The sequence below is a fragment of the Amblyomma mixtum genome, chromosome 3 (assembly GCF_055824585.1).
Source record: "Amblyomma mixtum isolate Tamu chromosome 3, ASM5582458v1, whole genome shotgun sequence".
Taxonomy (NCBI): domain Eukaryota; kingdom Metazoa; phylum Arthropoda; class Arachnida; order Ixodida; family Ixodidae; genus Amblyomma; species Amblyomma mixtum.
Genome location: NC_143014.1, coordinates 156,444,817 through 156,457,350, shown reverse-complemented (window position 1 = coordinate 156,457,350; position 12,534 = coordinate 156,444,817). Strand labels below are relative to the sequence as shown.

Here is a 12,534-nt window from a genome sequence, read left to right as displayed (position 1 = left end):
ACAGCCGTCGCCGTAGCTCAGAGGTAGAGCACCGGACGCGTAATTCGGAGGTCGTGGGTTGGGATCCCACCGGCGGCAGGTGGTTGTTTTTTCTTCTGCTTTTCTAATCAGTTATCTTTAAACGATAACATATTCAGTAATATTCTAAATTGATCAACACCACAAAATAAATAACTTAAAAAAAAATCCCCTGTGCCCCTTGGTTTCTGTGGCTGTTGGCTTCTGTCATATATATATATATATATATATATATATATATATATATATATATATATATATATATATATATATATATATATATATATATATATATATAGCGAAGTATACGCTTCGTTAAAGGAAACATAATTATGCGACTCGACGTTTCGATCGGATCCGTCGTTTTCTTCACTTGCTCCGCAGCGCGGCCCGGCGTATTGCGTAGCGACCCGGCATAAGTTTCGTAACAATATATATATATATATATATATATATATATATATATATATATGTGTGTGTGTGTGTGTGTGTGTGTGTGTGAGAGAGAGAGAGAGAGAGAGAGAAGCCGACAGCTGCAGAAACCAAGAGAACCAGGGGATTTTTCAAATCATCATTTACTTTGTGGTGCTGATATATATATATATATGGCAATTAAGACTCATGACATGAGTGCTTATCGGCCGGCAGTTTTACCGCAATGCCTTGCATGGAAGCGGATTGTTTTGTTCCTCTTTATTTCCTTTGTTTTTTACGAACTGCCTCGATACTTATATGTACCATACTGCGGTAATTTTTTGTGAATGCTGGAATGGGCGCATAAGTTGAATCAGTAAACGCATGCATCGGTACGATTAACTCTATGGGGAACCGTCTAATCTACCTCGAATCGCCCCCATGCAGCTTTTTACGCATATCATTCGTTCGGTTACCTAGCTGTTACAAAGTGCAGTTCAACTTAGGCGAAAGCTGCATGCCATTCACGCCTGGTCGCGTTAGAAGGACCACCCGGCCGTGCCTCCCTCCCGTCCTTGGCGCTTCGCGGCGCTCGCCGAGAAGCGCCTCGTGGCCCGAGAAGCCGTGGAAAGCAGTTCTGGCTGACGCATGCTGGCAGTTGAGCGGCTCGAAGGAGCGCCTGCAGGGCCCGGCAGCGCACCGATGATGGATGGCGCGGCCGACAAAAGAACCGCTGGTAAGGAACCGCAAGCGAAGGCTGCAGCGCTGCAACCGCGACGGCACGGGCAAGCAGAAGCGCCTCGGGCTGGCACTGGAAGTGAAATTCACCCCTGATGAGGGTAGCGTGAGACACCAAATGCGCCCTTTCGATCGTAAACGGGTAAACCAGAATTAAGCTCTTTCCGTTCTTCTTTGTGCATTTTCGTCCTGCGTTGTTTTGCGTCCTACTCCCCGTTTCCACTTCTTTCTGTTTGAATTTTCGGCAGGAATGTCCTTGCAGCCAACAAAGGAACGGAGTATTCATGATTTTGTTCACAGCGCAACAAGAACGGGACAGGAGACGAAAGAGTGCCACAAACAAGCGCTGACTATCAACTAGTTTTTATTGAAGAACGAAAGGGGTATATATACAAATATTAAAACACTCATCAAGAACACCAGAAAGGCACTTTGTGTATCAGCAGCCCTTCCATTGCTTTATCTGAGAGGGAATTGAGGTATCTAAACTCCCACGTGCCTTCCAGATAACTTCTGTGTTTTGATGAGTGTTTTAATATTCGTATATATACCCCTTTCGTTCTTCAATAAAAACTAGTTGTTAGTCAGCGCTTGTTTGTGTCCCTCTTTCATCTCCTGTCCCGTTCTTGTTGCGCTGTGAACAAAATCATGAATACTTACCAACTCGCCCAAATTTCTGCCTTGCTGAAAGGAACTGGGGTCCACCCTAAGCTAGTATATCTTTTCTCTCTATATCTTTTTTTACTTTGTGTTGGTTTTCTTGAAATCGCGTCGGGTTTCACGTCATGGGTGTTTGCTTGGTAAATTTTTGCTTTCTTTGGCAAGTTTGATTTTCATGTTTTTGTCATTTTCACATCGCTAGCTAGTTTTTCTAATAAACGTTATAGTTGCGCCCGCCCTGTCTCTTTTTCTGCCTGTGTCGCGCTACGAATTTCACCGCGAATATGCACGAACTACGGCCCACTCATCGGCGCTTTGCACAAGCACTGTTACACGCCCTGACCGCCCTAATTCGGGATGGCCGCCGCGGAAGCAAATAGCGAGAGTATATTTACTACAAAGAGGGCCCTCGCTGCACTGACAGCCAAACTCCGCTTCACTCAATGCGGCAGCAAGCGCACCCAGCAACGAGGCATTTGGAAGGCAAGGCCTGTTTTGAACAGCTGCGTCGTTTCAAGCGCAGCACGGCTCAAGTGCCATCTTTTGACAACCGATCGAACGTACGCAGTGCGCAGTACTGGCCGCCCGCGCTGCTGCATTGCCAGGCGGCCGTGAAAATAAACGCGGGCAGATGTAGCTCTCCCGAGTGGGCCAGCGGGAGGAGGAGGGAGCGCCAGCGACGGCGACGATTCGATCTTGGCCGCGCGGCGCACCTGCCCGTGGCTGGGCGCACTCGAGAGCGCTATTTTCAGGCTGTCGAGCTCCTGAACGAGCCGACGGCCTTGCTGAAAATAGCCGGGCAACACTGGGCACCTGCCGCTGCCATCGCTCATACAACCTCTGCTCCTCGGCACCCCGCGCGAGTACCACTTGCGGGCTCTCTGCCTCGATATAACGGTCATTTTAAGTCCACTCCGTGGTCACGATACCGGGGGCCCATGAAAGGGGCTGGCCCTGTTGTGGAAAGGACTCAAGGCGTGAAGATATATTTAGAGGAGGTGGGTGAGGGGGCGTGCAAAATGGCGCAGTGCAACTCCCTTCTTGGAGAGCAAGCACGAAGTGTTCATCAAAATTGTAGATGTGAGGCAGTCAGTGAGCGAAAGATAACAGACGTGCACTAATGGTGCCTGACAACTTTTTTTTATTGCTGCCTTGAGCGGCGGGCAGAAGGAAGCGCTTTACACATGGCAGCAGACGCGGAAATATGATGGAGGTAGAGTGGTGTACCTTCACTGAATGCGTGCCAGACATTTTTATTGCTCTAATTTATTCGAGAGAGCCAGAGATGTCAGGTGGAAATAACCAGCCGGTTGAGCGGCGTGGCTCATATGGGACCAGTTCCAACTGGCAGCACTCACTTTGTATGAGTTTCGACGGGCTGGTGTTGTAAATCGTCGAACGGAAAAGCAGTTATTACCGTCACGTCTAACTAAGCGCCCTGTGTCCAGCTTCGTGCCATAAATTAAGCGCCTGTTGACTTTCCTGCTTGTGTTCCTTGTTTCACTTTCTTTTTGTTGGAGACGAAAGCCAGCTGAACGCTGATTGCCGAGCGCTCGTGGGAAAATCTGGAATTAATAAGGTGCGCAAATAAATTTTGAATAGCGAAACGAATATTTTCTTATTGGATACGCTGAACGAATCGAGTAGTGCACGTGCAAAATTATTCCAAATGAATCGAATATTTTCTCAAATTTTCGAATAGATCTCGAATAATTGGCATGAAATTCGAATAAGACAGGCATGGTTTTCTTCGACGACAGTTTCAAAAACAGAGCTCGCTCCGACACTACAGAGCATTCCGCCGGGGTCGGTAGAAGCGGGAGGGAGAGTTCCAACTCCGCGACGCGGTCCATTTGATGTGGCGGCGTTCATTATGCTCATACATGTCTTCCAAAAATTGCGCGACGCGGGAGTGCTCCGACGCGTTTAGCTCACCATGTCTGAATGGCCCAGTTTCGGCGACCACGGCTCATACGTAGCTCTCGCCCGTCTCATCTACTGAGATGTGGCGCCAGTCTTTCCTTGTCGTCAGCTTTTGAAAATGGCAATTTTCGTAGTTGTTGCGTAGTCCCTAGTGGAGACCAGTGGTGCGTCTTTTGACAGCTATACCCATAACTCTATAACTTATAGCGCCTTATCGCAGCTGCTTCGATAACGCTTCGTTGTCTCGCACATGTGTTAAACGAATATCGAGGCTTGTGGGATTAACCGTAAATATATTTGATTCGGTGTTTGCCTACATTATTCCTATCCGATTCGATTGTGGAACAGTACCACTCGAAAATTGTTATTAATAGATGTTTTTAGCGTACCGAAGACGTATTAGCGTTGACGTATACGGGTTTACCGGACGCCGGCACTCCGCGTGCGTAGCCGGCGTCCGGTAAACCCGTATACACGTTAAGTCTTTGGTGCGCTAAAAGCCTGTAATAACACTTTTCGAGGTTTTGGATCTTCACTGCGCTTATTGCAATAAAAGATACCTGATTTGCAGCAACCTCTGGCGGCTCATAGCTTGTCGAAATGAGCCCCACACATGTGGCGTTGAGTTTCGTGTAATACCTAAAACCGCTTCTTCGCTACTCTGATGTCATGACGCGCATATGAACCTGGGGCAGCGCCACTGCTGTGGGTTTTAAGGTCGCAGAAAGTTCGCCCTTTAGCCAGTGAGACTCGGTGCATGTAGTTTGCGTAACGTCGCCGCTCGCCGTAGCAGCACACCTGCAGGGTGCGTCAAAGGTTTCCAGGCCACAGGGCGCGCTTTCGAGCCGAGTAGTTGGGCATTGACAACCCCGAGCGTCACAATTTCTGCAGGGGGTAGGAGAAATATCATGCATTCTCACCTCCGAGAACCTTCGTAGCATCACAGGCGGCTTGAGTGCCAGGAAAGCAGCGCCAGAAGATACGGCTGAAAAGCAAACCCTGTCGTTTGACAACCTCGGACGCACCCTGTACGTATCACCCGGGCACGCGTTTCTTCGGCTGTCGAGATAGGCGACCAGAGTCGCTACCAGCACTGTATGGTTAATTATGCGCGCGCTGGCATTTGTTCCGACGAGAACTGCCAAACACAACGGAGTTTTGTGTCAATTACTCGGAGGACATACTGCGCCAACACGTAGTTGCCTACTGAGAAGCGAGGGACCACATTTGTGCACTCATTGCGGAGACGAGGTAACAGTTGCACTTTCAACCTGCCCGCATCTGGACATCCGTAAACGGCTTTATCGTCTTTGCCATCACCGCGAATGCCCCAACATACCATGTTCTTGCTGAACGAATCGCCGGAAATTCAATTTGACCCATATTTTGAGCTTCTACTTTTTAGCGGAAACATTAGCCGATTTTAGTGTTTTACGCTTGACTTCCTTAGTGCTCTAATCTGGTTACTTTGAAACAAAGGGCGAAAAAAAAATCCACGCAGACAGAGCGTCATTAGCTGGTTTTTCATTCTTTGTTTCCTTAGTGCGCTGCACTAAGGTCTATTCGCAGCTTCTCTGGCTTTTAATCTAACGTCTCGTCTTTGGTGCATTATAGTATAGTTTCGTTGCTGCACAATAAAACCACAATTCACTACTACTACTACTACTACTACTACTACTACTACTACTACTACTACTACTACTACTACTACTACTACTACTACTACTACCACTACTACTACTATAACTACTACTGTCGCTACTAAGGCATCATGGATGCGAGCTGGCCGAGCGAACCGCTCGTAGGACACAGCTGACAGTGGGGACATACAGCGTGTTTCACCTAAGACTTTCTGCAATTTTTAAAAATAAGCTATTTGAATTAGATGCGCGCTTTTTCTGGCATAGCATTGTCAGTGGTGTAGTACGTCATAGTGCAGCTAAGCCGTGCTAACTAGCAGGCTTGTTAACCAATATTTAATAGTTAACTTTTAAACTATTACCGTTGGGCTCCTTAATTATTGAGAGCCATGTAGCCCACCGTAAGTAATTTCCATATTCGTTTTTAGAATTTCGAGAACGCGATTATCCTCGGCGCTGTGGCCCAACAAATTTTGGCTATTTCGACGAGTTAGGTTCACTGGAGAGGTTGCTTTGCCTGCAAGCTTCTCAAACCGCGTGTATTTTGGCGCGATGTAGGCGAAATTTGTTGGGCCACATCGCCGAGGATAATCGCGTTCTCGAAATTCTAAAAACGGATATGGACATTACTTATGGTGGGCTACATGCCTCTCAATAATTAAAGAGCCCAACGGTAATAGTTTAAAAGTTAACTATTAAATATTGGTTAACAAGCCTGCTAGTTAGCACGTCTTAGTTGAATTATGATGTACTACACCACTGACAATGCTATGCCAGAAAAAGCGCGCATCTAATTCAAATAGCTTATTTTTAAAAATTGCAAAAAGTCTTAGATGAAACACCCTGTATATTCGGAAGCAACGTGGCGGCCAAGCCTCATCGAGGAGCGCCCTCTCGTCGTCCCCGCTGGCGCTCCAGTCTGTCGGAACATTGGGCGAGAACGGGTTGCGTGGTGTGGCGCAACCTCCACTGCAGTCTGGGACCGGCGTTGCGGAGTTGGGGGAGAAGGGAGCGGAGGAGAGGAGAACCGCGCCAGGGTTAGGAACTTAAGTTAACACACATAACGGCCCCGGGCGCTGCTGGCTGCCAAGTGCAAGCCTGTTTTCGGTGGCAGCGTCTGCAGAGACGGACGATTCTTGGCGGTTCTTTCGGAGAGCGCGGCACAGAATCTCTGCGCCGATTCAAAATTCCCAGCCATGCTGACGTACCAGCCGGGCGACTTGATCGTCTCCTCCATGCCTTTCGCGTACGTAGTGGACCCGCTGAATGGAGCCGGCAAGGTCTGCGACTTCTGCTTCAAGAGGTGAGTGCATGCGCGCCACGCGGCTTGAAACGAGTGGGCGAAGTCGCAGCCGTCTTCTGGCATGTGTAACGGCGTTCTATAAACTATATGTCAGCTGTACGGAGGCGAACACAGGTGGAAAAAATCTTGATTAGGAAGCCATACATTTGATGTGAGGGAGAGCGGGGTACCTTTGTGCCTGCAACGAGAAAATCAAAAGAGATAATCCTGTTGTATAGGCACTGAGTAGCCTTCGCAAAGCGCCGTAGCAGACGACGGCGCGCACAGTCTTGGTTTCGGTTTCCATACCGCTGCAAAAATTTGCACGGCGCCTTTCCTATCGCCGCATTTTTTTTTTTTTTTTAGGTGCTACTAGTATGCTCCACGCTAGAGGCTGGAAGTACTTCAGCACATGTTGGCAGGAGCTAGAACAGGCCTTGCGCTGTCATTTATGTTCAACCACACAATACAGTGCAAGAAACGAAAAATTGCGGGCGGTTTTCTTGCCGTTGTTTCGCATCGCTGCAAAAAAATTACATTTACGCACGAGTGCAAGTACCAGATCCTCTTGCATGTGGTATTTAACTTTCCCGTCTTTTAATGGAAAAGAACTGAAGAGACTGAGAAGTTTACCCATTTGAAACGTTGCAGTGGATGCTTCTCAAAATGGTGCTCAAAATGGCAAATGTCTTTGAATGCCACAAAATGCCAATTTGTCTCTTTCACTAGAAAGCGTTCCCCATTACAAACAAATTACTCACTACATAATGTTCCCTTGGAAAAAGTACTTGAATATAAGTACCTCGGCGTTTATTTTTCATCTAACCTAACGTGGACGAGGCAAGTTGAGTACACTACATCCAAAGCCTGCAGAATGCTTAATTTCTTAAAACGAAATTTCAATAAAGCACCGTCTAATGTCAAACAACTCCTGTATTTCACTTACATCCGACCAATTCTTGATATTCCTGCCCTGTATGGGACCCCCGGTTAGCTTACTTATGTGATATGCTCGAGCGCGTCCAAAATAATGCTGCGAGATTAGTGTCCAATAATTACAGCTTCTCAACTAGTGTCACGTCTCTTAAAAACCACCTTGGCTGGGAATCTTTAGCTAACCGTAGGAAACATTTGAGATTACAAATCATGCATCGCATCTATTTTGGAAAGCTGAGCATTGACAAAGACCGGTATCTGCTTCAACCTCACTTTTTTTCTAAACGAGTTGATCATCAGTGGAAGATCCGAGAGATTAAGTGTCGCACAGATGTTTACAAAACCTCGTTCTTTCCACGGTCGATCAATGAGTGGAACAGGCTACCAGCCGGCGTCACTGAGTGCTGCACGGAAGGTCAATTCCGCGCATTCTTATCTGATGTGTGACGTGGCGCGCAGTTGTCTTGCGCGTGTCTTTTTCATTTCATTAGTGTTATTTTATTTGTGGAGCGTGGTTGTCTTCCTTCAGTGCATGCTTTTCCTCATCTATTAGTTGTGTGAGTGTATTTCTGTTATCATGTGTACTTTCGGCCAAATGAGCAGAAGTTATTGTGTTTCCCCCCCTGCAATAATGCCCTCAGGCGCTGCAGGTATCTGTAATAAATAAATAAATAAATTCTCACTGTAAGGTGTTTCCTTCGTATGTGCAGATAAATCTATTGTCGTTTTCTTTCCTCAACTTTCACGAGAGGTGTCAAGTTCTCTTAGCTCACTAATTCTACCGCTGCATTACTCTTGCTGACTTTCCACTTTCCTACAGTGGGGAATAGAGGCCCACCAGAATTCTTCCTTTACATTTTATTTCTGCTCTGTTGTGTAAACGCGTACTTGTGTGCACCGATTTGTTTTTGCTGATGGCAAGTACTGTCAGCGTCAAATGAAACACGAACACAAAAGTATAAGCTTATACTTTTGCTTATACTTTTGTGTTCGTATATATATATATATATATATATATATATATATATATATATATATATATAGAGAGAGAGAGAGAGAGAGAGAGAGAAGAGCTTTACTGATCATCTCCGATCCCGATCCCGGCCTCTTGTCTGGCTACGCTGGTAGAGGCTCACACCCATAAATTCTGGACACGCCAATTTTTCAACGGGAAGTTGTTAATAATTTTTTCATATATCGGGAGATTCAACTATAACTATCGATATATCCGCAGATCTCCCTTCGGCAGGCTTGTATTTTTCTGCTATTAACGTTCTTGCTATTGCCAAAAACGTTCCCCGTTGGTTTTCTACGGCCCTCTTAGCTACTCGATGCGACCGATGGACAAAGTTTAAAAGAAAGATTTAGCTACGGGTCGGAAGAAGGGACCATTACCTTCAGTATTTCCACGACAGTACTTTAAGGTATGCCACAGTTCCCTCAAAATTAAAATTGATTCCCAAGAATCCTGGACTTGGCAATTAGGGGCGATATGCTGGTTGCCTAGCACATAGGTGACGTGAGCGGACGTACAAGCGCCAAAGTTTCATTAAAGCAGGCCTTCTCTTTCTCTTTTTTTTCCTTTTCTTATCGTGGAAAATTTCGCGAGCGCACGTATTGACCCAAAGCTTAACTTTTGACAGCTCATGGGACGTCGAACGAAGCCACCTTGTGGACTATTACTTCTGGGGGAGAAGGGTTGGCTATGCGTCGGTCATTGAGACTGCAGCGGTTCAGCTAGTATGGCTGTCAGGTGCAGAGCGCGAGGCAGCATATTTTTGAGCTCCAGCCGCGGAGACCGCAACTCGGTGTACGCGAGCTGTAAGTGTAGTGACGTCTCGACGCACATTAAAAAACCTATAGGCGCCCAAAGTTAATTCGAAGCGCCCTCGTGTACGGGGTAACGTTAACCATTTTGAAAAGTTGCTTTTTCGGCAAGGTGTCAGATGCAATAGTCGGGTTTTAGAAGAAAATATTCTCTCTGGAATGGCTAAAGCACCGACACGCGACTGCAAGCTCAACCGAGAGGAAAGGCTTTCTTCCCGGCTGTCTGTACATGTTATTGCGGCATGGCTCAGTGACGAGACAGGAACCTTGGATGTTAAGATTGCCTCTTTAGTAAGGCACTTGTCAAATCGGGAGAGCCGGGATAATGGTAACGGTCGGTGTCGGCGCTTCCTCCTCTTCTGCTTCTCCAGCCGTCCTGAAAGCAGCCCCCTGCTGCGATATTTTGGTCCGCGAAAACAAGAAAAGAAAGTTCGCAAGCATTCAGCGCATATGTCTCAAATCAGGAGAGGTGGAGCACCTAGCTATAGGCTGACACCAACTTTTTATCTTGCGTGTAATAAAACGTTTAGTTGATGACTCTATCCCAGGTCGTCGGCTCCCTTTCCCGTACGCGTATGAGTGATTTCACTTCACTGTGACGCACACCGTTCGTTAGAGAGGTCGTAATTTTTTGGCTGGCGTCCAGTTAATTCAGGCGACAGCTGGCGTTCTTTACCGCGCACCGAAGCTTCAGCACGCTGGTGTTTTCGAGCTCCGTGTTCACTCAAACGCTCGAGACCGAGCGCAGACCAACCGAAACTGACATACCGCGCAAAGTGTCATATCAGAGGCGTTACCGGAGTCATCGGCACCCTTGTGGTGCCCCCTCCCCCTTTCCTTGCGCCATTTCCTCTTCTCGTGCTCTACTTCAATGTGGTGGTTGCTCTGTGTGGTTTGGCACATAGTTCACTAAGGCATCACGTAAAACGCCTACTTAGTGTATATTTTTACATGGTTATTGGTGAAAGAAAAACGGAAAAACAAGCGAGTTCTTTTTTTTTTAACAAGGGAGCACTGAAATGCAAACATTGTTTTAAGTCCTGTGAGCACGTGTGTCGATATGCGCAGGAACGTTCGGAAGGAGCCAAAGCAGAGTACGGCGCATATTTTTCATGCTCAAAACAAGTGAACTGATATTTGTATAGTAATGACTAGAGACGAACGAATAATCAACCAATGGAAATACTATCCGAGCGTCTGAAAACACGTCTGTACTATAGATGCGTATAAGGAATGACGAAAGAGAAGTAAAGTTATGGACGACGCAATGACAAGTTGAACAAACAGAAATCAACTCAACTTGTATTCGAAGGTGCTACCTGCAACAAATACAAATGTTTAGTTTTTTACATACAAACATATGCATGAATACATGTAATGACCAATCAGTGAAGATACTTCAAAGACGTCCTGGAAAACACACAACTTTCATCAAGAATGACAAATGACGAATAATCAGTCATGCATTACAATCACCTTTCAGAATGTACTAAATAAACATGCCAGTTGACACATCGATTCCAAGGATCAGGAAAAAAATAGTGTACACATTTGAAAGCAGCTTGCTTAATGCCATTTATAACACTTTTACATACGATTTATAATATTTATTCCAAAAGGCACTTGGAAAGAGTGCATGATGGAGCAAAAAAAGGAAGAAGATCCCGGTGAATCTAAATTGTCCTTTTTTGCCCTTGAGGGGTGTGGAGCTTCTTATCATCTAAGTTACTGTCAGTTCGCTTTCAATACATAATATTGTAATATCTTCCCACGAATTGTTTAAGTAGTCTTAGAGAAGATGCCATTTAGAAAAACCTCCTCCTATACAGTGCACAGAGCAGGAGCACAGGAGTACATAGCAGAAGCACCGTGATCAGGAATAAGTGTAGGCCTATAGTAAACGGTTGGGACGATCGTGAAAAGTTTTATTCAGTGATTAATGTAAGTCTAATGCTGCCCGATTCTTGGCATCTTCGTGGTCAGTGGCTGCCGCTTTGATGATTCTCCTGATCGTATCCATTTTGACTGAAAGTGCGCTCTTGGCTTATTGTGAGTCGAAGAGTTTAGTAAAGGCCTTCGACAAAGTGCAGTAGCATCACACTCACCTCGCCCCTCCACCCTTCCGCTGCTGCTGCTGCGCCCCCTCTAAGCGCTGCACCCCGCGCAATCCGCATGCCATGCTAGCGCGTTCGTATTACGCGTGTCACACTGCGAGCGCACGTCAGCGTTTCCAGCCGGTCTGACAATCAACTGTCCGCGTAAAAAGAGGAAGCACGATGCCGATGTGCCATTGGGGAGATCTCGAAGTATAAACGGTCACCAGCAGAACAGCCAGCAGTGTCGCGCGCATCTGCCCATCCATTTCAGCGCTCACCAAAAATGCCGCATGTGCGCGCAAGAGCTCAAGCGATCGAAAGGGAACAAACTCGGTCAGCTGCCACTGTCGCCGCTGCACGAAGTTCAACGCCTCTGGAGCCAACGGGACAACTGGAGGCTGCCTGTCAGCTCCCATCAGGGGATATACGCCAGCGAGCAACGGAGTACTGTTGAGAGCCAGAAAAATAGAGAGAGGAAGGAGAGGATGGTTGGGTGGGAGGGGGCGGCAAGCGATGAGGCGCAAACTTTGGCCACGTAACCGCCGCTCGGCGTATGGCGCGTTGTGGCAGGCGCGCATGGCACTGCCGCCAAAGTGTTCCGTCACTCGGCCTGGTCCCGAAGGACTGACGTGCTCTTGCATCGCATACACCCCCCCCCTCTCCCTCAAAATACACACCGGCTGCCACGGCTGCATTGGGCGCACGCACGCGCGCTTGTTTACTTAGTGTACACGAAAAGCCCGACGCGCGGTGATTTTTCTTTTGCTTGGCACGGCGTCAGACGGCGAAGCTCGCTCTCGCAGCTCCGGTCCTCTAATTGCACCCCCCCCCCCCCCTTTCCACCCTCAGGATTCCGCCTCTGGTCGGTCGCACAGGTAGCGAGAGGTGCTTCTTCATTACGTCGAAAATAGACGGTGAGGGATGCCCCTCGTGTATCGCTGGAGTAACGCGCGAATGCAACCTTGTGCGCGATGTGACCGCTACGCGACCGTCCTTGCGC

The 12,534-nt window shown here is 47.3% G+C and overlaps 1 protein-coding gene across 3 annotated transcripts in view; it reads left to right on the top strand.

Moving 5' to 3' along the window:
* Window positions 1-1,097: 1,097 nt before the first annotated feature.
* Window positions 1,098-12,534, top strand: part of LOC149352461 (histone-lysine N-methyltransferase SMYD3-like) — a 34,772-nt gene continuing 23,335 nt past the window's right edge. Inside the window, exon 1 of one of the 3 annotated variants that reach the window (XM_089577169.1) lies at window positions 1,098-1,168. Coding sequence is in view for 1 of the 3 variants with exons in the window: in XM_089577167.1 (XP_089433293.1) it covers window positions 6,590-6,696 (107 nt within the window). In the remaining 2 variants the exon portion in view is untranslated. Of the gene's footprint in view, window positions 1,169-6,468; window positions 6,697-12,534 lie in introns of those variants that run through there. The other 2 variants (XM_089577167.1, XM_089577168.1) reach the window with 2 other exon arrangements.